This window comes from Mercenaria mercenaria, chromosome 8 (genome assembly GCF_021730395.1).
Source record: "Mercenaria mercenaria strain notata chromosome 8, MADL_Memer_1, whole genome shotgun sequence".
Lineage (NCBI taxonomy): Eukaryota > Metazoa > Mollusca > Bivalvia > Venerida > Veneridae > Mercenaria > Mercenaria mercenaria.
This window is the reverse complement of record NC_069368.1, coordinates 37,971,300-37,998,201: the sequence shown is the minus strand read 5'-3', so window position 1 is coordinate 37,998,201 and position 26,902 is coordinate 37,971,300. Positions and strand designations below refer to the sequence as shown.

At 37.3% G+C, this 26,902-nt stretch overlaps 1 protein-coding gene across 2 annotated transcripts in view; it reads left to right on the top strand.

The window, feature by feature from the left end:
* Positions 1 to 26,592, top strand: part of LOC123566563 (sorting nexin-24-like) — a 223,908-nt gene extending 197,316 nt beyond the window's left edge. The window contains exons 5-6 of one of the 2 annotated variants that reach the window (XM_045360791.2): positions 9,924 to 9,995; positions 24,536 to 26,592. In XM_045360791.2, the coding sequence (XP_045216726.1) occupies positions 9,924 to 9,995; positions 24,536 to 24,549 (86 nt within the window). In that variant the 3' untranslated portion in view covers positions 24,550 to 26,592. The remainder of the gene's footprint in view (positions 1 to 9,923; positions 9,996 to 24,535) is intronic. The other variant, XM_045360793.2, reaches the window with a different exon arrangement.
* Positions 26,593 to 26,902: the final 310 nt, after the last annotated feature.

Sequence of the window (26,902 nt, the reverse complement as noted above, 5' to 3'; positions counted from 1 at the left end):
GATATGAACTTGTGCACCTCCTATTTTTTGTCTGGCTCCGTCCCCTATTTTCAGAGTTATGGCCCCTGAAATAGTAAAAAATGCACATTTTCACCTTGTGACACGCCTAGCTCTAAAAGTATTTGATATAGATTCATGAAACCTTGCATGAGTCTTAATCATGATATGAACTTGCGCACCTCCTATTTTTCATCTGGCTCCCCCCAGCAAAAACAGGGCCTTTGCAGAATATACTTTTTACCTTTGCGAAATATTTGCCATAACCTTTGCAGAACAGTTGCAGCACATGATTGCTGAATATATTCCACAGACGAGTAGAAATGGAACGAAACATGCAACTATTCTGCAAAGCTTTCGCAAGTATACACTACGCACACAGAATGCAAATACTTCGCAAACAATTTACAATTCGCAGCTGAAACTTTGGCAAACACATCGCAAAGTAATAGCAAAGTATTTGCAACTTACATGCAAATAATATGCAAAGTATTTGCAAATACGTAACAAATAGCAAGAAATGAATTTCTGAGGTTCAAAGAAAAGGACTTTGTTTAATATCTGAAAAACAGAAGTGAAGTCACAAAACTATTTGCAATTTAAATAACTATTAAATGTCAATCATTGCAGTGATCATTCAGTAACAATAACTAAAATCATGTAATAATGTAAGTTTCAACAACTGCTTCAGCAAAAAGTGTTTTATAATAACTATCGTTGATTAACATTACCTTTCCACATGCTGCAATATTCTCTGGCTCTTGGAAGTCTTATTGCTTAATAACTTGGTATTGCATTATCCTTATTCAACAAAGTTTATATCCAGAAAAAACAATTAGAATATAATGATCTGTTTAACACAAGTTTGCATCACCAAAATATTTCTTCCAACTGATGTGTAAACATTTCCTCACAATATTTTCAAAATTCCTGCCATTTGAATATAGACCAATCAGAAAACAGAATGGTTAATTACTTCCTGTACCTAGAGTCTACCAGGAAAGCAAATTCATCTATGTTAACTATTTGCAAATGCTTTGCGCTTTCATTAGTGTACAAAGTGTATATTTGCAATACCTTTGCTAACTAAATGAGTTAAGTGTTTGTTTGCAGATGCTTTGCTGTCTGTTAATTTAATAAAGTATTTGTTTGCAAAACCTTTGCAGTCTGTAATTTATCTAAGTGTTTATTTGCAAACCCTTTGCTTCACCAAGATACGTTTTGCAGACTGTTTGCAGAAATCTGATGCAAATACTTTGCAATTACTTGGAATATAGTTTCTGAGAAAACAAATATTTAAAATATATTCTGCAAATACATGACAAAGGGTTAAATGTGTATGGGCCGCGCCGGCCGCCCCCTATTTTCAGAGATATGGCCCCTGAAATAGTCAAAAATGCACATTTTAACCTTGTGACATGCCTAGCTCAAAAAGTATTTGATATAGATTCATGAAGGCCTAACTAAACTAAAGGAACCAGCGTGGGAGCCATCTGGTCTAGTCGCGTAATGGCTGCCAGGTATTTGAACACTAATTTTTCACTTGGCATGGCAACAGAGGTCTAAATTGAGGCTAGTTTTTGTTTAAATTTCATTGTGGATGTATTGTTGACATTTTGGTAGGAACAATGGGAGAGCAGGTTGTATTTGGTGAAGTCAAGCTCAATTTTAGTATGAGTAGTACTTCCAGGTCACAGCAGTGTGATTTTGATGTCAGTTTACAGTAAGTAAATGTGACCAGAGAAATCTCTCTTAGAAGATACATGACCCCTACTTTTCTCTTCATTTTATATCAGTTTTATCATAACTCTTTAAAATGAGGTAAGGATTTGTTCTCTGAAATGGGTCTAGCTATGTTTGGTAGCTGTTTGAAAAAGGTCAGTTTTATATAGAATATATAAGGAAAACTATTTAGGCTATTGTGACCTATAAGAAAATGTGGGCAAAAATTAAGATTTGTCCAGATATTGATATAAATGAACTAGTTTGGTCAGATTTTGGTTAAAAATGAGCATTTCATTGAAATTTTGCTGCAAAAATTGATAAAAACCCAAAAAATCACATTTTCACTGTTTTGGGGGTATTTTTAAAAAAAAATGCAAATTTGCACTCTAAATTATGCCCATATATACCTTTCAGAGGGGACATTTGATATATTTCAAAGTGTTAATGTGTAATTTGCTTGCAAATTATGGCGAAAATTATGAAATAGACAAAAACAGCTCTGGCTAGAAGAACTGGTTAAAATTATGTCGCGACATCAGTTTTGAAGGAAAAATTGGCGCAGGGACCCGCGTTATGAAAATGCCATAAAACATGGAAAACTGATTTATGAAGCTGAAACTGGTATTTTTCATGCAGATGTGTTACTGGTACTTCAAATGAAATTGATGAACTATTACAGAAAACAGGTTTTCTTATAGCCTAACTAAACTAAAAGGAACCAGTGTGGGAGCCATTCTGGTCTGTCGCGTAATGGCATGCCAGGTAATTTGAACACTAATTTTTCACTTGGCATTGGCAACAGAGGTCTAAATTGAGGCAAGTTTTGTTAAATTTCATTGTGGATGTATTGTTGACATTTGTAGGTAACAATGGGAGAGCAGGTTGTATTTGGTGAAGTCAAGCTAAAATTTTTAGTATGATAGTACTCCAGGTCACAGCAGTGTGATTTTGATGTCATTTACAGTAAGTAAATGTGACAGAGAAATCTCTTAGAAGATACATGACCCCTACTTTTCTCTTCATTTTTATATCAGTTTTATCATTAACTCTTTAAATGAGGTAAGATTGTTCTCTGAATGGTCTAGCTATGTTTGGTAGCTGTTTGAAAAGGTTCAGTTTTATATAGAATATATAAGGAAAACTATTTAGGCTATTGTGACCTATAAGAAATGTGGGCAAAAAATTAAGATTTGTCCAGATATTGTATAATGAACTAGTTTGGTCAGATTTGTTAAAATGAGCATTCATTGAAATTTTGCTGCAAAAAATGATAAAAACCCAAAAATCACATTTAACTTTTGGGGTATTTTAAAAAAAAATGCAAATTTGCACTCTAAATTATGCCAATATACTTTCAGAGGGGACTTTGATATATTCAAAGTGTTAATGTGTAATTTGCTTGCAATTATGGCGAAATTTATGAAATAGACAAAAACCAGCTCTGGCTAGAATAACTGGTTTAAAAATTATGTCGCGACATCAGTTTTGAAGGAAAATTGCGCAGGGACCCGCGTTACTGAAAATGCCATAAAAACTGAAAACTGAATTAATGAAGCTTGAAATTGGTATTTTTCATGCAGATGTGTTACTGGTACTATCAAATGAAATTGAGACATACAGAAAAACAGGTTTTCTTATAGGCCTAACTAAACTAAAGGAACCAGTGTGGGAGCCATCTGGTCTAGTCGCGTAATGGCTGCCAGGTATTTGAACACTAATTTTTCACTTGCATGGCAACAGAGGTTGTATTGTTGACATTTTGGTAGGAACAATGGGAGAGCAGGTTGTATTTGGTGAAGTCAAGCTAAATTTTAGTATGAGTAGTACTTCCAGGTCACAGCAGTGTGATTTTGATGTCAGTTTACAGTAAGTAAATGTGACCAGAGAAATTTCTCTTAGAAGATACATGACCCCTACTTTTCTCTTCATTTTATATCAGTTTTATCATAACTCTTTAAAAAATGAGGTAAGGATTTGTTCTCTGAAATGGGTCTAGCTATGTTTGGTAGCTGTTTGAAAAAGGTCAGTTTTATATAGAATATATAAGGAAAACTATTTAGGCTATTGTGACCTGAAACCTTGCATGAGTCTTAATCATGATATGAACTTGCGCACCTCCTATTTTTCATTTGGGTCCGCCCCCTATTTTCAGAGTTATGGCCCCTGAAATAGTCAAAAATGCACATTTTCACCTTGTGACACGCCTAGCTCAAAAAGTATTTGATATAGATTCATGAAACCTTGCATGAGACTTAATCATGGTATGAACTTGTGCACCTCCTATTTTTATGCCCCCGAAGAGAGGCATATAGTTTTTGAACCGTCGGTCTGTCAGTCTGTCCACATTTTTTGTGTCCGGTCCATATCTTTGTCATCGATGGATGGATTTTCAAATAACTTGGCATGAATGTGTACCACAGTAAGATGATGTGTTGCGCGCAAGACCCAGGTCCGTAGCTCAAAGGTCAAGGTCACACTTAGACATTAAAGGATAGTGCATTGATGGGCGTGTCCGGTCCATATCTTTGTCATCGATGGATATATTTTCAAATAACTTGGCATGAATGTGTACCACAGTAAGACGACGTGTCGCGCGCAAGACCCAGGTCCATATTTCAAAGGTCAAGGTCACACTTAGACATTAAGTGATAGTGCATTGATGGGCATGTCTGGTCCATATCTTTGTCATCGATGGATGGATTTTCAAATAACTTGGCATGAATGTGTACCACAGTAAGACGACGTGTCGCGCGCAAGACCCAGGTCCGTAGCTCAAAGGTCAAGGTCACACTTAGACATTAAGGGATAGTGCATTGATGGGCGTGTCTGGTCCATATCTTTGTCATTCATGCATGGATTTTAAAATAACTACGCATGAATGTGTGACACAGTAAGACGACGTGTCGCGCGCAAGACTCAGCTCCATAGGTCAAAGGTCCTAAACTCTAACATCGGCCATAACTATTCATTTAAAGTGCCATTGGGGGCATGTGTCATCCTATGGAGACAGCTCTTGTTCATCTGGCTCGGCCCCCTATTTTCAGAGATATGGCCCCTGAAATAGTCAAAAATGCACATTTTAACCTTGTGACATGCCTAGCTCAAAAGTATTTGATATAGATTCATGAAACCTTGCATGAGTCTTAATCATGATATGAACTTGCGCACCTCCTATTTTTCATCTGGCTCCACCCCTATTGTCAGAGTTATGGCCCCTGAAATAGTCAAAAATGCTCATTTTAATCTTGTGACATGCCTAGCTCAAAACGTATTTGATAAAGATTCATGAGACCTTGCATGAGTCTTAATCATGATATGAACTTGCGCACCTCCTATTTTTCATTTGGGTCCGCCCCCTATTTTCAGAGTTTAATGGCCCCTGAAATAGTCAAAAATGCACAGTTTCACCTTGTGGCATGCCTAGCTCAAAAAGTATTTGATATAGATTCATGAAACCTTGCATGAGTTTTAATCATGACATGAACTTGCGCACCTTCTATTTTTCATTTGGGTCCGCCCCCTATTTTTAGAGTTATGGCCCCTGAAATAGTCAAAAATCCTTGTGACGCACCTAGCTCAAAAAGTATTTAATATAAATGGTTGAAAACTAAATGCATAAGTCTTTTTCATGATATAAACTTGCACACCTCTAATTTTTTGGCTGGCTCCACCCTCTATTTTTAGCTCTCCTGAGCCAAAGGCTCATGGTGAGCTATTGTGACCGCTCAATGTCCGTCGTGCGTCGTCCGTCATGTGTCCGTCAACATTTTCTAAAGAAATCTTCTTCTTGAAAACCACAGGGCAGAATTACATCAAACTTCACAGGAATGATCCTTGGGTGGTCCCCTTTCAAAATTGTTCAAAGAATTGAATTCCATGCAGAACTCTGGTTGCCATGGCAACCAAAAGGAAAAACTTTAAAAATCTTCTTGTCCAAAACCAAAGGGCCCAGGGCTTTGATATATGGTGTGTAGCATCATCTAGTGGTCCTCTACCAAAATTATTCAAATTATTCCCCTAGGGTCAAATATGGCCCCGCCCCGGGGGTCACCTGGTTTATATAGACTTATATAGGGAAAACTTTGAAAATCCTCTTTTTGCACAAAACCGCATACAAAACCTTTGATATTTGGTTTGTAGCATTGTCTTATGGTCCTCAAGCAAAATTATTCAAATTGTACCCCTTGGGTGAAAAGAGGCCCTGCCTTGGGGGTCCTAAGTTTTATATAGACTTATATAGGAAAAAACTTGAAAAATCTTCTTGTCTGAAACCATACGACCTATGCTTTTGATATTTGGCATGATGCGTTGTCTAGTAGTCCTCTACCAAAATTTTTCAAATTATGCCCCTGGGCTCACTTAGTTACTATGTGAGTTATATAGGAAAAAATACTTAAAAAATCATTTGATCCTATTTCCAAGACTGTTAAATTATAATTACCTGATGACCCCAAGTAATATGATGTCACTTGTCTGTGACCTTGACCTACTGACCTACTTTCTTGTTTTTTAAGATACAGCCTTGAAATTTTGATGACATACACAGTTTTGCACACCAATCGTAAAACTGAATTTCATTGACCATGAATGTGACCTACAGACCTTCTTAATATTTTATCATCAGTTTGATCTTTGAAACATGTAGCTCATATTACTCAGGTGAGCGATCCAGGGTCATCATGACCTTCTTGTTAAAGTTATGGCCCCTGAAATAGTAAAAAAATGCACTTTTTCACCTAATAATGTGCCTAGCTCAAAAAGTATTAGATGTAAATTCAGGAAACCTTGCTGGAGTCTTTATCGTGATGTGACCTTGCACACTTGGCATCCTTCTTGAGAATCTTAGCTCTTATTACAGAGTTATGGCCCTTGAAATAGCCAAAATAGTGGATTTTTTGTTTGTGATGCTCATAGATCAAAAAATATAGGGCCTAGAATAATGAATCCTTTTCATAAAATGTTTGTTGAGGCTATACCCCATTAAGACTGCAAACATTTGAATTATTGCCCCTTATTTGTGACAAATGTACCAGTGGGGGGCACACCCTGTGTCCTACAGACACATTCTAGTTTTAAACAGATTTCAGCTAAGTTACCTTGAATAATCTTTACCATGACCTACTCGGGGACACCTAGTTTTTGAAGCTTTAGCAAAGAAATTTGTTCAAGCAAGCAACTAAACTCAGGTGAGTGATGAAGGGCCATCATGACCCTCTTCTTAGCTCACCTGAGCACAAAGTGCTCGGGGTGAGCTATTGTGATCGCTCACCGTCTGGCGTCCGTCCGTCCACACTTTCCTTTAAACAACATCTCCTAAACCGCTAGGCAAATTTCATCCAAACTTAACAGGAATGTTCCTTGGGTGAAGCTCTACAAAAATTTTTCAAAGAATTGAATTCCATGCAGAACTCTGGTTGCCACGGCAACCAAAAGGAAAAACTTTAAAAATCTTCTTCTCAAAAACCAGAAGCCCTAGAGCTTAGATATTTGGTGTGAAACATTGCCTAGTGGACCTCTACCAAATTTGTTCAAATCATGACCCCGGGGTCAAAATTGACCCCGCCCCAGGGGTCACTTGATTTTACATAGGAAAATCTTAAAAAATCTTCTTCTCAAAAACCAGAAGCCCTAGAGCTTAGATATTTGACATGTAGCATTGCCTAGTGGACCTCTACTAAAGTTGTTCAAATCATGACCCAAAATTGACCCCACCCCAGGGGTCACTTGATTTTACATAGATTTCTATAGAAAAATCTTCAAAAAAATTAAAAAAATAAACCAGAAGGCCTTGAGCTTAGATATTTGACATGTAGCATTGCCTAGAGGACCTCTACAAAAAAATTTCAAATCATGACCCCGCCCCAGGGGGCACTTGATTTTATATAGAAAAATATTCAAAAAATTTCAAAAAATAAACCAGAAGGCCTAGATCTTAGATATTTGACATGTAGCATTGCCTAGTGGACCTCTACAAAATATGTTCAAATCATGACCCCTGGGGTCAAAATTGACCCCGCCCCAGGGGTCATTTGATTTTACATAGGAAAATCTTCAAAAAATATCTAAAAATAAACCAGAAGGCCTAGATATTAGATATTTGACATGTAGCATTGCCTAGTGGACCTCTACAAAATTTGTTCAAATTATGACCCCCGGGGTCAAAATTGACCCCGCCCCAGGGGTCACTTCATTTTACATAGGAAAATCTTAAAAAAATTTCTAAAAATAAACCAGAAGGCCTAGATCTTAGATATTTGACATGTAGCATTGCCTAGTAGAATTCTACAAAATTTGTTCAAATCATGACCGCCAGGGTCAAATTGACCCCGTCCCATTGGGTTACTTGATTGTACATAGAAAAATCTTCAAAATTTTCTAAAAATAAACCAGAAAGCCTAGAGCTTAGATATTTGACCTGTAGCATTGCCTAGTGGACCTCTACAAAATTTGTTCAAATCATGACCCCATCCCAGGGGTCACTTGATTTTATATAGAAAAATCTTCAAAAAATTTCTAAAAATAAACCAGAAATCCTAGATCTTAGATATTTGACATGTCGAGGGCTTAGAGTGAAACTGGTCTATCTGCTTCTATTTCTATATACAGATAGACCAGTTTCGCTTTAAGCCCTCGATGTAGCATTGCCTAGTAGACTCCTACAAAATTTATTAAAATCATGACCCCATCCCATGGGGTTAGTTGATTGTACATAGAAAAATCTTCAAAATTTTCTAAAAATAAACCAGAAGACCTAGAGTTTAGACATTTGACATGTAGCATTGCCTAGTGGACCTCTACAAAATTTGTTCAAATCTTGACCCCCCAGGGTCAAATTGACCAAGCCCCAGGGGTTACTTGATTGTACATAAGGAAATCTTCATAAATTTGCTAAAAATAAACCAGAAGGCCGAGATCTTAGATGTTTGATATGAAACATTGCCTAGTAGACTTCTACAAACTTTGTTCAAATCATGAACCCCGGGGTGAAATTGGCCCCGCCCCAGGGGTTACTTGATTGTACATCGGAAAATCTTCCAAAATATTTCTAAAAATCATCAGTTTGACATTTGAAACATGTAGCTCATATTACTCAGGTGAGCGATCCAGGGTCATCATGCCCCTCTTGTTTCTAGATTTATGACTCCTTTATGTCTTTAAAATTTTACATGTACATCTGTATATTGTGTACTCTGACAACTCCCCCGACAATTTTCATCCAACTGAAATTAAACTTCTTATGTTGCATAAATTAAATGTAGGAAATAACTGATTATGATCTTACAACTTAAAATTTTTGGTGGTATGTATATAGAGTTCTGATGTATGTATATATGTATGTATGTATGTATGTATATATGTATATAGAGTTCTGATGTATGTATGTATGTATGTATGTATGTATGTGTGTGTGTATGTGTGTGTGTGTGTGTGTGTGTGTGTGTGTGTGTGTGTGTATGTGTGTGTGTATGTATGTGTGTATGTATGTATGTATGTATGTAGAGTTCTGAGGTAGGTAGGTAGGGTAGGGTAGGGGTAGGGGTAGGGGTAGGGTAGGGTAGGGTAGGGTAGGTAGGTATAGTTCTGATGGATGGATGCATGCATGTAGCCCTAGCAGGTGCACGTCTGTGCCAGAATAAAAGCTAAAAGAATGACAGTAAGATGTCAAAAGAAGATAGTGCAAGATAAAACTGTATTAACAAGAATAAAATCAGGATAAAAACAGGGAGTGGTCATTTAGAAGTAGTGCAATGCATTAACAGCCTGTCTGAAATGTTCAGGATCAGGCTGTTTAACAATCAGGGGTGGCAGTTGATCCCATAGGAATGGTCATGCATATGACGAGTTCGTCTCGATGGCTGTACTAGATACGGAGGGATTGAAAAAGCTACATAATCATGAACGATTTTGTAGAACATGAAAAGTCTAGCAATTGTCCGTCTCACTTAACATGTTCGTTACACAAACATGGTTTGAATATTGACCCTTTACCCACCTTGCTGCTCTTCTTTGTACCATTTCTATCTTGTGTGTGTGGTGACCATACCATAGAGCAATACTCTAATTGTCGTCTAACTAGAGTTTTATAGGAGGTTTCTTAAATATTTTTGTGTTTGACTGGCAGGTTTCTGCGTAGGAAACCCAATGATCATCATATTGTTCCAGTTTAAGCACAAAGTAATAGCTGTATGTTATGATTTCAGGTGTTCTGCCTGATATTGTGTCTCAGGGAGTACAAAATGGTTTGTATTCATTCCATCAAGAAGATTTTCTAGGTAAGCATTAGATAATTACAACTCATTGATGTATTCAGTGCTGTTCATGACTCCTATGTTCAGTACTGTTCCTATGTTCAGTACTGTTCATGACTCATGTATTCAAAACTGTTCATGACTCATGTATTCAAATCTGTTCATGACTCATGTTTTCAAAACTGTTCATGACTCTATATTCAAAATTGTTCATGACTCATATGTTCAGTACTTTTCATGACTAATATATTCAAAACTGTTCATGACTCGTAAGTTCAGTATTGTTTGTGACTCTTGTATTCAAAACTGTTCATGACTAATATATTCAAAACTGTTCATGACTCATGTATTCAAAACTTTTCATGAATCATGTATTCAAAACTGTTCATGACTCATGTATTCAAAACTGTTCATGGCCCTGTGGCAGCCATATAAAGTCTCCCCATACTTTCAATCAGAGCTGTTATATTTCAATCTCTTCAGATCACTCAGCACAAAATTTAAGTTGTGTTAGTGTACTGTTTAATTTTTCAGCTTTTTATGCCCCCACTTTGGGAGGGGGGTGCATATAGATTTGCCCTTGTCCTTCCGTCCTTCCGAGAATGTTGTGTCGCGCCTAGCTCCAAAAGTATTTGACATAGAGTCACAAAACTTTACAGGAATGTTGGTCAGCATGTGTAGTTGTGCACCTGGGGTTTTGCGTCCGGATTCATTCAGTCATGTAGGAGTTATGGCCCCTGACTTTGTAAAAATTGGTCATTTTAGTGTTGTGTCACGCCTAGCTCCAAAAGTATTTGACGTAGAGTCACAAAACTTTACAGGAATGTTGGTCAGCATGTGTAGTTGTGCACCTGGGGTTTTGTGTCCAGATTCATTCAGTCATGTAGGAGTTATGGCCCCTGACATAGTTAAAAATTGGTCATTTTAATGTTGTGTCGCGCGTAGCTCCAAAAGTATTTGACCTAGAGTCACCAAAGTTTACAGGAATGTTGGTCAGCATGTGCAGTTGTGCACCTGGAGTTTCGGATTCATTCAGTATTGTAGGAGTTATGGGCCCTGACCTAGGAAAAAATTGTCATTGTATATGGTTATTTTTTGCATTTTTTTTAAATATTGTTTTCCTAAAGTTGATCTGTGTCCTTTGTCATGTAGTAGGGGCATCTGTGTCCCATGGACACATTTCTAGTTCCATCATGGGTTCCAGAGTTATAGCCCCTTAAAGGGCCAAAATTTGCTATTTTTGGCTTGTGAACACAATAGATACCACATTTTGTAATCAATTTTAATCAAACTGGCACCCAACTTGTATTGGCATAATACCTCAGTTCCTTTCGAAAACTGGCCAAATCCTATCATGGGTTCCAAAGTTATGGCCCTTTAAAGGGCCAAAATTTGCTACTTTGGCTTTTGCAGCAGCCATATAGAGACTTCATTTATGGTTTAATTTGATACAGACTTGCAAAATATCTTTAACAGCAATAGATTTTGGATTCCATGATGAATCCTTCAGATCCAACCATGGGTCCGGAGTTACAGCCCCTAATTGACCCCTGAAGAGCCAAAATTGGTTAATTTTTACCTTGTGAACACGATAAAAGTCACATTTTACATTTGATTTTAATCACACTTACACACAACATAAATCACAATAAGATCTCGGTTCCTTTTGAAAACCGGCGAGATTTCTTCATGGGTTATAGAGTTACTGCCCCTGAAAGTAGCAAAATTTTCTATTTTGGCGCTTTCAGCCATTTAGAGGTTTCATTTCTGCTTTGATTTGATATAAACTTGCACAGAATGTTTATCTTGATGATCTCTAGACCAAAATCGCAACTGGGTCATATGGGGTCAAAAATTAGGTCACTAGTTCAAATCAAAGGAAAAGCTTGTTAACAACCTAGAGGCCACATTTATGACTCTATCTTCATGAAACTTGGTCAGAATGTTTATCTTGGTGATTCCTAGGCCAGGTTTGAAACTGGGTCATGTGGGGTCAAAAACTAGGTAACCCGCTCAAATCAAAGGAAAAGCTTGTTAACACTGTTGAGGCCACATTTTTGACCCTATCTTCATGAAACTTGGTCAGAATGTTAATCTTGATGATTCCTAGGCCAGGTTTGAAACTGGGTCATGTGGGGTCAAAAACTAGGTCACCTGCTCAAATCAAAGGAAAAGCTTGTTCACACCTTAAAGGCCATATTTTTGACCCTATCTTCCTGAAACTTGGTCAGAATGTTTATTTTGATGATTCCTAGGCCAAGTTTGAAACTAGGTCATGTGGGGTCAAAAACTAGGTCACCTGCTCAAAGCAAAGTAAAAGCTTGTTATCACTCTAGAGGCCATGTTTATGACCCTATCTTCAAGAAACTTGATTAGAATGTTTATCTTGATGATTCCAAGGCCAAGTTTAACAGGTGAGCGATATAGGGTCATTTGACCCTCTTGTACATAGTTTTTTTCCACATTTAAACTGCCCAGTTTTTATAAACCACAAAGACCAAAAGTGAACACAGAACATTAGTGACTGTCAGATATGTTCTCATAGACACAAACTTTCATTTTCATACTTGAGACTTTTACTTACTAATTGAATCAAATCTGGGATTTTTCTCTGAAATAGTGAAAGAATCACCTGCAAGTTGTCATCTAGCACTGTTATATCAAGTAAGGCTGCAGTTTTTATGCCCCCGCCAAAATAGGGGGGGGGGGGAAGCATATAGTCTTACCCCTGTCCGTGTGTATGTTTGTGTCTGTGTTTGTGTGTTCGGGAAAGGGTGATGTTCGTGTCCGGTCCATAACTTTGAAAGGCATTGTCCGATTTCAAAATAATTTGACACAAATAATGAGTATGGATAGACGATGTGTCACGCGCAACAACCAGGTCCCTAGCTCAAAGGTCAAGGTCACACTTAAAGGCCAAACGTCACATACAAGAATGACTTTGTCCTCAAAGGGTGAAGTTCGTGTCCCGGGTCCATAACTTTGAAGTGCATGGTCCGATTTCAAAATAATTTGACACAAATAATAAGCATGGATAGACGATGTGTCCTGCGCAAAAACCAGGTCCCTAGCTCAAAGGACAAGGTCACACTTAGAGGCCAAAGGTCACATACAAGAATGACTTTGTCCTGAGCATTTCTTCTTCATGCATGGAGGGATTTTGACTCAATTGTACACCATCATGAGATAGAATGTCATGCGCAAGAACCAGGTCCCTAGTTTAGAATTACTTCCCTTTGTTGTTACTATAAATAGCTTATATTGTAACTTTTTAGTTTACCTGAGCACGAAGTGGTCAAGGTGAGCTTTTTGATCGCCCTTTGTCCATCATCCGTCCGTCGTCAACAGTTTGACTGTTAACACTCTACAGGTCACAATTTTGGCCCAATCTTAATGAAACTTGGCCAGAATGTTACCCTCAATAGTATCTTGGATGCGTTTGATATTAAGTCATCTGGGGTCAAAAACTAGGTCACCAGGTCAAATCAAAGGAAAAGCTTGTTAACACTCTAGAGGTCACAATTTTGGTCCAATCTTAATGAAACTTGGTCAGACTGTTACCCTCAGTAAAATCTTGGACAAGTTTGATATTGGGTCATCTGGGGTCAAAAAGAAGGTCACCAGGTCAAATCAAAGGAAAAGCTTGTTAACACTCTAGAGGTCACAATTTTGGCCCAATCTTAATGAAACTTGGTCAGAATGTTACCCTCAATAAAATCTTGGACGAGTTAAATATTAGGTCATCTGGGGTCAAAAACTAGGTCACAAGGTCAAATCAAAGGAAAAGCTTGTTAACACTCTAGAGGCCACATTTATGACCATGTGTTAATGAAACTTTTTCGGAATGTTAGTCTTGATGATCTTTAGGTTGAGTTCAAATCTGGGTCAGGTGGGGTCAAAAACTAGGTCACCCGGTCAAATTTACAGAAAAGGTAGTTAACACTTAGTCTAAAGGCCAAATTTATAATCGTATCTTAATGAAACTTGTTCAGAATGTTAATCTCGATGATCTATAGGCCAAGTTCAAATCTGAGTCAGGTGGGTTCAAAAACTAGGTCACCAGGTCAAATCAAAGGAAAAGCTTGTTAACATTCTAGAGGCCACACTTATGGCAATATCTTTATGAAACTTGGTCAGAATGTTAATCTTGATGCTCTTTAGGTTAAGATCAAATTTGGGTCAAGTGGGTCAAAAACTAGGTCACCAGGTTAAAAAATCAAAGGAAAAACTTGTTAACACTCTAGAGACTACATTTATGACTGTATCTTCATGAATCTTGGTCAGAAAGTTAACCTTGATGATCTTTAGTACAAGTTAGAACCTTGGTCATGTGGGTTCATAAACTAGGTCCCCAGGAAAAGCTAGTTAACACTCTAGAGGCCACATTTATGACCGTATCTTAATGAAACTTGCTCAGAGTGTTAATCTTTAGGATCTTTAGGTCAGATTCCAATCTGGGTCAGGTTGGATCAGAAACTAGGTCACCAAGTCAAATCAAAGGAAAAGCTTGTTAACTCTCTAGAGGTCACAATTTTGGCCCAATCTTAATGAAACTTGGTCAGAACCCTCAATAAAATCTTGACATTGGATCATCTGAGGTCAAAAACTAGGTCACCAGGTCAAATCAAAGGAAAAGCTTGTTAACACTATAGAGGCCACATTTATGGCAATATCTCAATGAACCTTAATCAGAATTTTGTCTTGATGACCTCTAGGTCAAGTTCAAATCTGGATCATGTGGGATCAAAAACTAGGTCACAAGGTAAAAAAATCAAAGGAAAAGCTAGTTAACTCTCTAGAGGCCACATTTATGCCTATATCTTAATGAAACTTGGTCAGAATGTTAATTTTAATTATCTAAAGGTCAGGTTCCAATCTGGGTCAAGTGGGGTCAAAAACTAGGTCACCAGGTCAAATCAAAGGTAAAGCTTGTTAACAATCTAGAGGGCACATTTATGATTGTATCTTCATGAAACTTGGTCAGAATGTTAATCTTTATGATCTTTAGGTCAAGTTCGAATCTTGGTCATGAGGGATCAAAAATTAGGTCACTAAGTGAAATGAAAGGAAAAGCTTGTTAACACTCTAGAGGCCACATTTATGACCATATTTTAATGAAACATGGTCAGAATGTTAATCTTGATGATATGATCTTTAGGTCAATAGGTCAGGTGAGCGATACAGGGCCTTCAGGGCCCTCTTGTTTATTACTGGTCGTAGTGAAAAACCAAGACCACTTTTCTGTAGTACAACATGCATGTTACATTTAATTTTGAGATGTATTTTGACTTATTTTTACCTGGTAAGGATTTTTGTGTGGACTTTTTTTTGCACTCTTGTTGTAAATAAATAGGGCCAAGGGTCCTTCTTTTAGTTTGTGAGCAGTACCATGCCTGTGGCCTTTCTCATGTTGGGAGGGGGGGGGTGGCATCCGTGTCTGTGACACAATTCTAGTTATACCCCCACCAAACATGTTTGGGGGGGCTATATAGGAGTCAGTTTCGTCGCGTCACATCGCGAAATCTATTATCTCAATTATTTCTAAACGGATTCGATTCAAACTTAAAATAGGTGTTCCACCTTATCACCCGCATCATGTGACACAAGGTGCATAACTCTAACACCAATTTTTCATGATTATGCCCCCTTTTACTTAGAATTTAAGGTTAATTTTGATGCATTTTCACTATATTTCAGTTATTATGCCCCCCTTCGAAGAAGGAGGGGTATATTGTTTTGCAGATGTCGGTCGGTCGGAATATAGACCAATCCGTTCCCGGATGATAACTCAAGAACGCTTGGGCCTAGGATCATGAAAGTTGATAGGGAGGTTGGTCATCACCAGCAGATGACCCCTATTGATTTTGAGGTCTGTAAGTCAAAGGTCAAGGTCACAGTGACCCTGAATAGTAAAACAGTTTCCGGATGATAACTCAAGAACACTTGGACCTAGGATCATGAAAGTTGATAGAGAGGTTGGTAATGACCAGCAGATGACTCCTATTGATTTTGAGGTCAGTATGTCAAAGGTCAAGGTCACAGTAACCAGAAACAGTAAAATGGTTTCCAGGCAATAACTCTAGAACGCTTGGGCCTAGTGTCAGGAAAATTGACAGTTAGGTTGGCCATGACCAGCAGATAACCCCTATTGATTTTGAGGTCATTAGGTCAAAGGTCAAGGTCACATTGGCCAGGAACAGTTAAATCGGTTTCTGATCTTCTTGTCCAAAACCATAGGGCCTAGGGCTTTGATATTTGGTACGTAGCAAAATCTAGTAGTCCTCTACCAAGATTGTTCAGATTATTTCCCTGGGGTCAAATATGGCCCCACCCCGGGGGTCACATGTTTATATAGACTTATATAGGAAAAAACTTTGAAAAACCTCTTGTCCAAAACCACAGGGCCTAGGGCTTTGATATTTTGTATATGATATCATCTAGTGGTCCTCTACTAAGATCGTTCAAATTATTCCCCTAGGGTCAAATATGGCTCCGCCCTGGGGGTCACATGGTTTACATAGACTTAGATAGGGAAAAACTTTGAAAATCTTCTTGTCCAAACCACAAAGACTATGGCTTTGATATTTTGTAATGTAGCATCATTTAGTGGTTCTCTGCCAAGTTTGTTCAAATTATCCCGCTAGGGTCAAATATGGCCCCGCCCAAGGGGGTCATATGGTTCATATAGACTTACATAGGGAAAAACTTAGAACCTTCGTGTCCATAACTTACATCATTCAAATTTGGACCACATGTATAGTTTTGAGTGGCAAGATGAACCTTGACATGAGTTGACCTTGTGAACTACTTTCACATTTCTGTAGCTACAGCCTTCAAATTTGGACCACATGCATAGGTTTGTGTACCGGAAAAAACTTTGACCTTGTTATTGACCTAGTGACCTACTTTCACATTTTTGAAGGTACAGGCTTCAAATTTGGACCACATGCATAGTTTTTTGTTCCAAATTAAAATTTGACCTTGATTTTGACCTAGTGACCTACTTTCACATTTCTCAAGCTACAGCCTTCAAATTTGAACCACAAGCATAGTTTTGTGTACTGAAATGGCCTTTGATCTTGAGATTGACCTAGGGACCTACTTTCACATTTCTGAAGGTACAGGCTTCAAATTTGGACCACTTGCATAGTTTTGTGTTCCGAAATAAAATTTGACCTTGATTTTAACCTAGTGACCTACTTTCACATTTCTCAAGCTACAGCCTTCAAATTTGAACCACATGCATAGTTTTGTGTACCGAAATAAACTTTGATCTTGAGATTGACATAGTGACCTACTTTCACATTTCTGAAGCTACAGGCTTCAAATTTGGACCACATGCATATTTTTGTGTTCTGAATTGAAATTTGATATTGATTTTTACCTATTACCTACTTTCACACAGCCTTCAGATTTGAAGCACATGCATAGTTCTGTCTACCGAAATGAACTTTGACCTTAAAATTGATCTAGTGACCTGCTTTCACATTTCTCAAGCCACAGCTTTCAAATTTGGACCACATACACATTGTTTTGTACCGAAATGAAATTTGACATTGATTTTGACCTTGAGCTAGTCTTGAAATTTGGAACATTCAAAAATGGCTCAGTGGATGGCGCCAAGATCACTCTGTAATCTCTCGTTAGGTAAGTAGGTTAAAGGTCAAGGTCAGATTAAACCAGAATGGTAGAACTTTTGTTTACAGTGGGCATATAATTTCTGTTCCTTGTGCAAGTACTGAATGCATCAAGGGGGGCATTTCGTGTTGGACGAGCTCTTGTTACTAAATGGATTTGATTCAAACTTAAAATAGATGTTCCACCTTATCACCCACATCATGTGACACAAGGTGCATAACTCTGACACCAAATTTTCATGAATTATGCCCCCTTTTACTTAGAATTTTAGGTAAATTTTGAGGCATTTTCACTATATATCATTCTGATTAGCTTAGAGCCAGAGGGAAGTAACCTTTTTTTAGCTCACCTGTCACAAAGTGACAAAGTGACAAGGTGAACTTTTGTGATCGCGTGGCGTCCGTCGTCTGTCCGTCCCTAAACTTTTGCTTGTGACCACTCTAAAGGTCACATTTTTAATGGGATCTTTATGAAAGTTGGTCAGAATGTTCATCTTGATGATATCTAGGTCAAGTTTGAAACTGGATCACGTGCAGTCCAAAACTAGGTCAGTAGGTCTAAAAATAGAAAAACCTTGTGACCTCTCTAGAGTCCATACTTTTCAATGGATCTTCATGAAAGTTAGTGAGAATGTTTACCTTGATGATATCTAGGTCAAGTTCGAAACTGGGTCACGTGCCAACAAAAACTAGGTCATTAGGTCAAATAATAAAAAAACCTTGTGACCTTTCTAGAGGTCATATTTTTCATTGGATCTTTATGAAAGTTAGTCAGAATGTTCATCTTGATGATATCTAGGTCAAGTTTGATACTGGGTCACATGCGGTCAAAAACTAGGTCAGTAGGTCAAATAATAGAAAAACCTTGTGACCTCTGTAGAGGCCGTATTTTTCATGGGATCTGCATGAAAATTGGTCAGAATGTTCGTCTTGATGATGTCTAGGTCAAGTTCGAAACTGGGTCAACTGTGGTCAAAAACTAGGTCAGTAGGTCAAATAATAGAAAATCCTTGTGACCTCTCTAGAGGTAATATTTTTCGATCTGCATGAAAATTGGTCAGAATGTTCATCTTGATGATATCTAGGTCAAGTTCGAAACTGGGTCAACTGCGGTCAAAAACTAGGTCAGTAGGTCAAATAATAGAAAATCCTTGTGACCTCTCTAGAGGTCATATTTTTCGATCTGCATGAAAATTGGTCTGAATGTTCATCTTGATGATATCTAGGTCAAGTTCGAAACTTGGTCAACTGCGGTCAAAAACTAGGTCAGTAGGTCAAAAATAGAAAATCCTTGTGACCTCCCTAGAGGCCATATTTTTCAATGGATTTTCATGAAAATTGGTCAGAATGTTCAACTTGATAATATCTAAGTCAGTTTTGAAACTGGTTCACGTGCGGTCCAAAACTAGGTCATTAGGTCAAATAATAGAAAAACCTTGTGACCTCTCTAGAGGTCATATTTTTCATGGGATCTGCATGAAAATTGGTCAGAATGTTCACCTTGATGATATCTAGGTCAAGTTTGAAACTGGGTCATGTGCGGTCAAAAACTAGGTCAGTAGATCAAATAAAAGAAAAACATTGTGACCTCTGTAGAGGCCATTTTTTTCATGGGATCTGCATGAAAATTGGTCAGAATGTTCATCTTGATAATATCTAGGTCAAGTTTGAAACTGGGTCACATGCAGTCAAAAACTAGGTCAGTAGGTCAAATAATAGAAAAACCTTGTGACCACTCTAGAGGCCATATTTTTCATGGGATCTATATGAAATGTCTGAATGTTCATCTTGGTGATATCTAGGTCAAGTTTGAAACTGGGTTAGCTGCGGTCAAAAACTAGGTCACTAGGTCTAAACATAGAAAAACCTTTTGACCTCTCTAGATGCCATATTTTTCAATGGATCTTCATGAAAATTGGTGAGAATGTTCACCTTGATGATATCTAGGTCAAGTTCGAAAGTTGGTCACATGCGGTCAAAAACTAGGTCAGTAGGTCTAAAAATAGAAAAACCTTGTGACCTCTCTAGAGGCCATATTTTTCATGAGATCTTCATGAAAATTGGTGAGAATGTTCACCTTGATGATATCTAGGTCAAGTGCAAAACTGGGTCACATGCCTTCAAAAACTAGATCATTATGTCAAATAATAGAAAAACCTTGTGACCTCTCTAGAGGCCATATTTTTCAATGGATCTTCATGAAAATTGGTCAGAATAAACCACGTCATACTCAGTTCATGTGGGGACAGGTGAGCGATTCAGGACCATCATGGTCCTCTTGTTTTAACTTTTGTACTGAGTTACTTCCCCTTAAATTCCAAGAATTAGTCTATTTTTAGAAATTCTATTTTTAGATTTTCAATATTTTAGGTATTTTTCTAACTTTTTTGTTATTAGTCCTATGTAAAAAGTAAATACATTTTTCTATGGTAACATGTGTAAGACACTTTTTTTGTATTCATTTTTAGTGTATCTCTAATAATAGAGACTTTTAACCTATACTGTGTTGGTGCGCCGTAAAACCCAAATAAATGAAATTTTATATTTACCTCATCTCTCATCCTGGGCACATATACTAGTATTACTTATATGTGCCAAGGAAGCCCAGGATGAAGTACTCCAAAGACGAGTAAAAATTTATTTTTTTAAGTATTAAGTTTTTTTTATGTTTTATATTATTCTAGGTATTTTTAGCTCACCTGTCACGTAGTGACAAGGTGAGCTTTTGTGATCGCCCTTTGTCCGTCCGTCCACAATTTCCTTGTGAACACGATAGAGACCACATTTTGTATTTGATTTTAATCAGACTTGCACTCAACTTCTATGGGCATAATATCTCAGTTCCTTTCGAAAACTGGCGATCCCATCATGTGTTCCAGAGTTATGGCCCCTTAAAGGGCCAAAATTTGCTAGTTTTGGCTTGTGAACACGATAGAGACAACATTTTGCGATCAACTTTAATAAAACTTGCACACAACTTGTATTAGCATAATATCTCGGTTCCTTTCGAAAACTGGCCAAATCCCAACATGGGCTCCAGAGTTATGGCCCCTGAAAGGGCCAAAATTTGCCATTTTTGGCTTGTGAACATGATAGAGACCACATTTTGCAATCAACTTTAATAAAACTTGCACACAACTTGTATTAGCATAATATCTTGGTTCCTTTCGAAAACTGGCCAGATCTCATCATGGGCTTAAGAGTTATGGCCCCTTAAAGTTCCAAAATTTGCTATTTTTTGCTTGTGAACATGATAGAGGCAACATTTTGCAATCAACTTTAATCAACTTGCACACAACTTGTATTGGCATAATATCTCGGTTCCTTTCGAAAACTGGCCAGATCCCATCATGGGTTCCACAGTTATGGCCCCTTAAAGTTCCAAAATTTGCTATTTGGCTTTTGCAGCCATATAGACTTCATTTATGATTTAATTTGATACTAACTTGCAAAATATCTTCAACAACAATAAATCTTGGATTCCATGATGAATCTGTCAGATCCAATCATAGGTTCTGGAGTTATTTTATGTCTGATTACCTCCCCTGATTTTAATCAAAATGGAATTATATCAGTAAGTACTTATAGGACTCATTTGAAATTTCATTATTGTTATTAGTTGGACTCAGACAATCAGGGTAGATAACTATGGACTGATTTTATTTCAAATTACCTCCCTTTATTTCAAATTAAAATGGGTATATCTCCGTAACTAATTAAGATACTGATCTGAAATTTCATTTATGCCATCAGATGGACTTGGACAATCAGTGAAGATACTTATTGACTAAATTTATGACAAATTATCTCCCTTTATTTTTTATGTAAATGAATATACCTAGCAGCTTCTAATGAGATTGGTTTAAAACGTTATTGATGTCTTCCATGGTAAGAAATTTCTACTTTTACTTACTTTTCTAATATATTGTTGTAAAGGCTTGGACTCTGTATCTTCTACATGCATATACCAATGCATAATTACCTCCCCTGATTTTAATAAAAATGGATTTTTATCAGTAATTATTTATAGAACTCATTTGAAATTTCAGTATCGTCATTAGTTGGACTGAGACAATCAGGGTAGATAACTATGGACTGATTTTATGTCAAATTACCTCCCTTTGTTTCAAATTAAAATGGTTGTATCTCAGTAACCAATGAAGATACTGATTTGAAAAGTCATTTATGCCATCAGATGGACTTGGACAATCAGGGTAGAAAACTTTTGACTGAATTTATGACAAATTACCTCCCTTTATTTTATGTAAATGAATATACCTCAGCAGCATCTAATGAGATTGGTTTTAAATGTTATTTAAGTCTTCCAGGGTAAGGAATAGTCATTAGAACACAGTTGTGATCCAATCATTATGAAACTTGGTCAGAATGTTTTCCTTGATGATTTCTAGGTCAAGATCGAATCTGGGTCATGTGCGGTCAAAAACTAGGTCAGTAGGCCAGATCATCGGAAAAGCTTGTTAACACTTTAGAGGCCCACAGTTGTGACCCAGTTTTTAAGAAACTTGGTCAGAATGTTTGTCTTGATGATCTCTAGGTCAAGTTCAAGACTGGGTCATGTTAGATCAAAAACTAGGTCACTACGCCAGATGAAAGGGAAATCTTGTAAACACTCTAGAAACAATAATTTAAGTTTAAAAAAAAATGAGAATTGGTCAGAATGTTTGTGTTAATGACCTCTAGGTCAAATCCGAAACTGGGTCATGCGGGTAAAAAACTAGGTCACTAGGTCAAATCAAAGGAAAAACTTGTTAACACTTTATAGAGGCTACAGTTGTGACTCAATCTTTATGAAACTTTTGTTTGATTGTTTGTCTTGATGATTTCTTGATAAGATTGAATCTTGGTCATGTGGGGACAAAAACTAGGTCACCAGATCAAATGAAAGGAAAAGCTCGTGAACACTATTGAGGCCACAATTGTAACTCAATCTTTATGAAACTTGGTCAGAATGTTTGTCGTGATGACCTCTAGGTCAAATTTGAATCTGGGTCATGTGGGGTCAACAACTAGGTCATGCAGTCAAATCAAAGGAAAAGCTTGATAACACTCCAGAGGCCACGTTTATGACCCTATCTTCATGGAACTTGGTCAAAATGATGATCTTGGTGATATTTAAGCTAAGTTGGAATCTGGATCATCTAGGATAAAAACCTAGGCCACTTGTTAAAATCAAAGAAAAACCTTGTGTGTGCAATAGGGGCTGCATTTTTCATTTGATGTGCATGAAACTTGGTCAGAATGTTTGTCTGCATGAAATCTAGGTTGAATTTTTATCTTGGTCATGTGGGGTCAAAAACCAGGTCACCAGGTCAAATCAAAGAATAAGCTTGTTTACCGCCTAGGGGGCACATTTTTATGCCCCACTTCGAAGAAGGTGGGGTATATTGTTTTGCAGATGTCGGTTGATCTGTCTGTCCGTAGACCGATCCGTTTCCGGATGATAACTCAAGAACGCTTTGGCCTAGGAGCATAAAAGCTGATAGGGAGGTAGGTCATGACCAGCAGATGACCACTATTGATTTTGAGGTCAGTAGGGTAAAGGTCAAGGTCACATTGACCCGGAACAGTTAAACCTTTTCCAGACGATAACTTGAGAACACTTGGGCCTAGGATCATGAAAGTTGATAAGGAGGTTGGTCATGAACAGCAGATGACCCCTATTGATTTTGAGGTCAGTAAGTAAAAGGTCAAGTTCACAGTGAAATGGAACAGTTAAACTATTCCCGAAAGATAATTTGAGAACACTTGGGCCTAGGATCACGAAACTTTATAGGGATGTTGATCATGACCAACAGATGACCCCTATTGATTTTTAGGTCAAAGGTCAAGGTCACAGTGACCAGGAACAGTTAAACCATTTCCAGATGATAACTTGTGAATGATTGGGCCTAAGATGACAAAACTTAATAAGGAGGTTGATCATGACCAGCGGTTGACCCCTATTGATTTTGAGGTCAGTAGGTCAAAGGTCAGGGTCATATTGACCCAGAACAGTAGAACAGTGCACAGTGACCAAATCATTTCTGTTCCTTGTGCAAGTACTGAATGCATCAAGGGGGGCATTTCGTGTTCTACGGGCTCTTGTTGTTTCTGTCTTCATAAAACTTTGTCAGAATGTTTATCATGGAGTCTTGGATGATTTCAAATCTGGGTCATGTGGTGTCAGAAACTTGGTCATTAGGTCAAATCAAAGGAAAAGCTTGTATACACTCTAGAGGCCACTTTTTTGCTCCAATCTTCCCGAAACTTTGTCAGAATGTTTGTTTTCATTAAATTTTGGACAAGTTCAAATCTGGGTCACGTGGGGTAAAAAACTTGGTCACTAGGTCAAATCAAAGAAAATGCTTGTTTACACTCAAGAGGCCACGTTTTTTGCTCCAATCTTAATGAAAATTAGTCAGAATATTTGTCTCCATGAAATCACTAGGTAAAACTGGTTTACACTGTTATGGTGTGTTACTCAGGTGAGCGAACTAGGGCCATCTTGGCCCTCTTGTTTCAATATGTTGAAGCCAAACCAAGGTCAGGAATTTTTCCCTGATTCATCAAAAAATATGGCCGCCAGGGGGCTTGGTCACTTTTCCCTATATGTATATAGTGGAAACTTCTGCTGGCCCAATTTTGAAATAATTTCACTCAAATAGTCTATGTATGTAGTGGAAACTTTGAAAATCTCCAGAAGTGCTTACCTAATTTTAAAATGATTTCACACAAATGGTCCTTTTGTGACCATCTACTAAGATTGTTCAAATTATTGCGATTCATTGAAAAACATGGCTGTCAGAGGGCATGGTGACTTTTCTCCAAATCTGTGATTTTTACAGCAAGAAAATTAACCCATTAGATGGTATGTCATGAAATCATTTATCACTAATATAAAAAGATCTCATACTCTTATTATTACAGGACTTGTGAGATGACATCCAGATGTTTAAAACAGAAATCAAATGTACAGGAAGTATGAACTTGTGAGGCAGCTACCACATTTTCTTGAAAAGAAATAAAAGAGTTAGATCAATATACAGCCTCCACTTAGATCCTAGACTTGTAGGATATGCAGTTTAAGATACCACAGGGATTGTCCTTAATAAAGTTAATTAAATGAAATATTGTTCAAATTAGCCAGAAGAATTGCAAAATGTATATTATAGATATTGTGCATGTAACTCGATTGCGTGGAAACTTTATCACAGAGATTTATAATAAAATTAACATAGTTTCAGTCAGAGCTGACACATTGAAATAATTTGTAAAAGTATTTGATTGTATTTTCCTGAATTACCTTCCTAAGAATTAATTTTATAATGATATTATAATGCTTTAGAAAGTAATCAGGGTTGGCCGGTATTTCCCAGGGGCGAGAATTCCCACTGGTATTTACCGGGGATTCCCGTCCTGGGAAATACTCCTAAAATTGCAAAAAGTAGTAATACTGGGAAATAGTGGGAAATACTGCAAAAATGGCTTCATGGCCACATTTAAAGAAGTCTTTGCTGTCTCCCGACCCTACTTTTTAAAGTTGGGTAGGTAGGTAGGCAGTTATTTATTTATTTATTTTTTTTTGTGAGGGGATTACACTTCTACCAGTAGACAGTAGATATGTGATCGTTTCTTACAGAATATTTCTTCTGTAAAAATAAGACAAATCTGTATAACATTATGTTGTATAAAAGGATGAAATTAAATAATACAATTTAAACTTTCTTACTTTTTATTTTGCTTACTTGAAATATATTCGGCATTTCTCATATCGCAACTTAAAAAAAAACTTTGACCAGCATTGTCCAATAAAAACTTTTTAAGCGGGTAGGTAGGGAGACAGCAAACAAACATACTTTTAATTTTGGCCCAAATACAAAAGAAAATGATGTATAATTTGACAAAAACATCAAATTAATGAGTGATATACTTCACCATTGAGAAATGGACTTTCAATTTTACATAGTTCATCCATCATCAGGCTCAACAGGACCTATCACTAATGGTGATGAATACCCACAGACAGGGCAACAGGGGTATTGAAAATATGATACATTACATTTGTATATTGTACAGAGTGAAAATGTATAAAGATGCACAAAAAATGTTGTGCAAAACTGTATAAGATCTCCAAATTTCATTGCTGTACCTTAAAAAGAGGAAAGTAGGTCAGTAGGTCAAAATAAAGGTCACTGAAAGTAAGTCAAAATCAAGGTCACTGAAAATCAGTTTTGAGATATGTGTTCAAAACTGTACAAGAAGTCCAAATTTTATGGCAATATCTTAGAAAAGAAGAAAGTAAGTCAGTAGGTCATGGTCAAGGGACCATGTAATTACTAAGGGTCATTAACTAGTTAGACTTAACAGCATGTGAAATATGTTAGAAAATAATTGAAGTTTTTTCCAATATAACTCTATTCATATTTGAAACTAATAAAGGGCCATAACTTCGTGAAATAAACATTCAAATGGAACGTGCTTCGCACATGCTCAACTACACTTGGTACCGATGCTAATAATTATGTCTCCCACCACACAGTGGTGTGGGAGACATATTGATTTACTCCTGTCTGTGTGTGTGTGTCTGTCACAAATCTTGTCCGCACTCTGAGTCAAACATTTCTCATCCAATCTTCACCAAACTTGAATAAAATGTGTTTGCCAATAAGTCCTCGGCCAATTTCCATAACTAGCCAAATCGGCCCAGGCACTTTGGAATTATGGCCCTTGAAACTTGTTTTTGATAATCAAAGCACTGAAAATCTAGTAAGGCAGTTGAGGTCTTGGTGCATGGTTGACACAAATACTACTATTCAGATGATTACGCAGTTGTGGGAGACATGCGCTTTTCTCAAAAGCAGCTCTAGTAACAAGGTTTGATAAAAGTCTGGCATACAATGACTGAGAAATAGTGTGGACAAATTTTTTTCTTATACAATGGAATGTGCTTTGCACATGCACAACTTGACTTGGCACCAATGATATTTCAAGGTTGATAAAAGTCTGCATACAGTGACTGGAATAGTGTGGACAAATTTTTTTTTAACATGGATTGCTTGCACATGCACAACTTGACTTGGCACCAATGATATACAGTTTAAAGTCTGGCTACATGATGAGAAATAGTGTGGACAAATTTTTTTCTTATACAATGGAATGTGCTTTGCACATGCACAACTTGACTTGGCACCAATGATAATTACAAGGTTTGATAAAAGTCTGGCATACAGTGACTGAGAAATAGTGTGGACAAATTTTTTTCTTATACAATGGAATGTGCTTTGCACATGCACA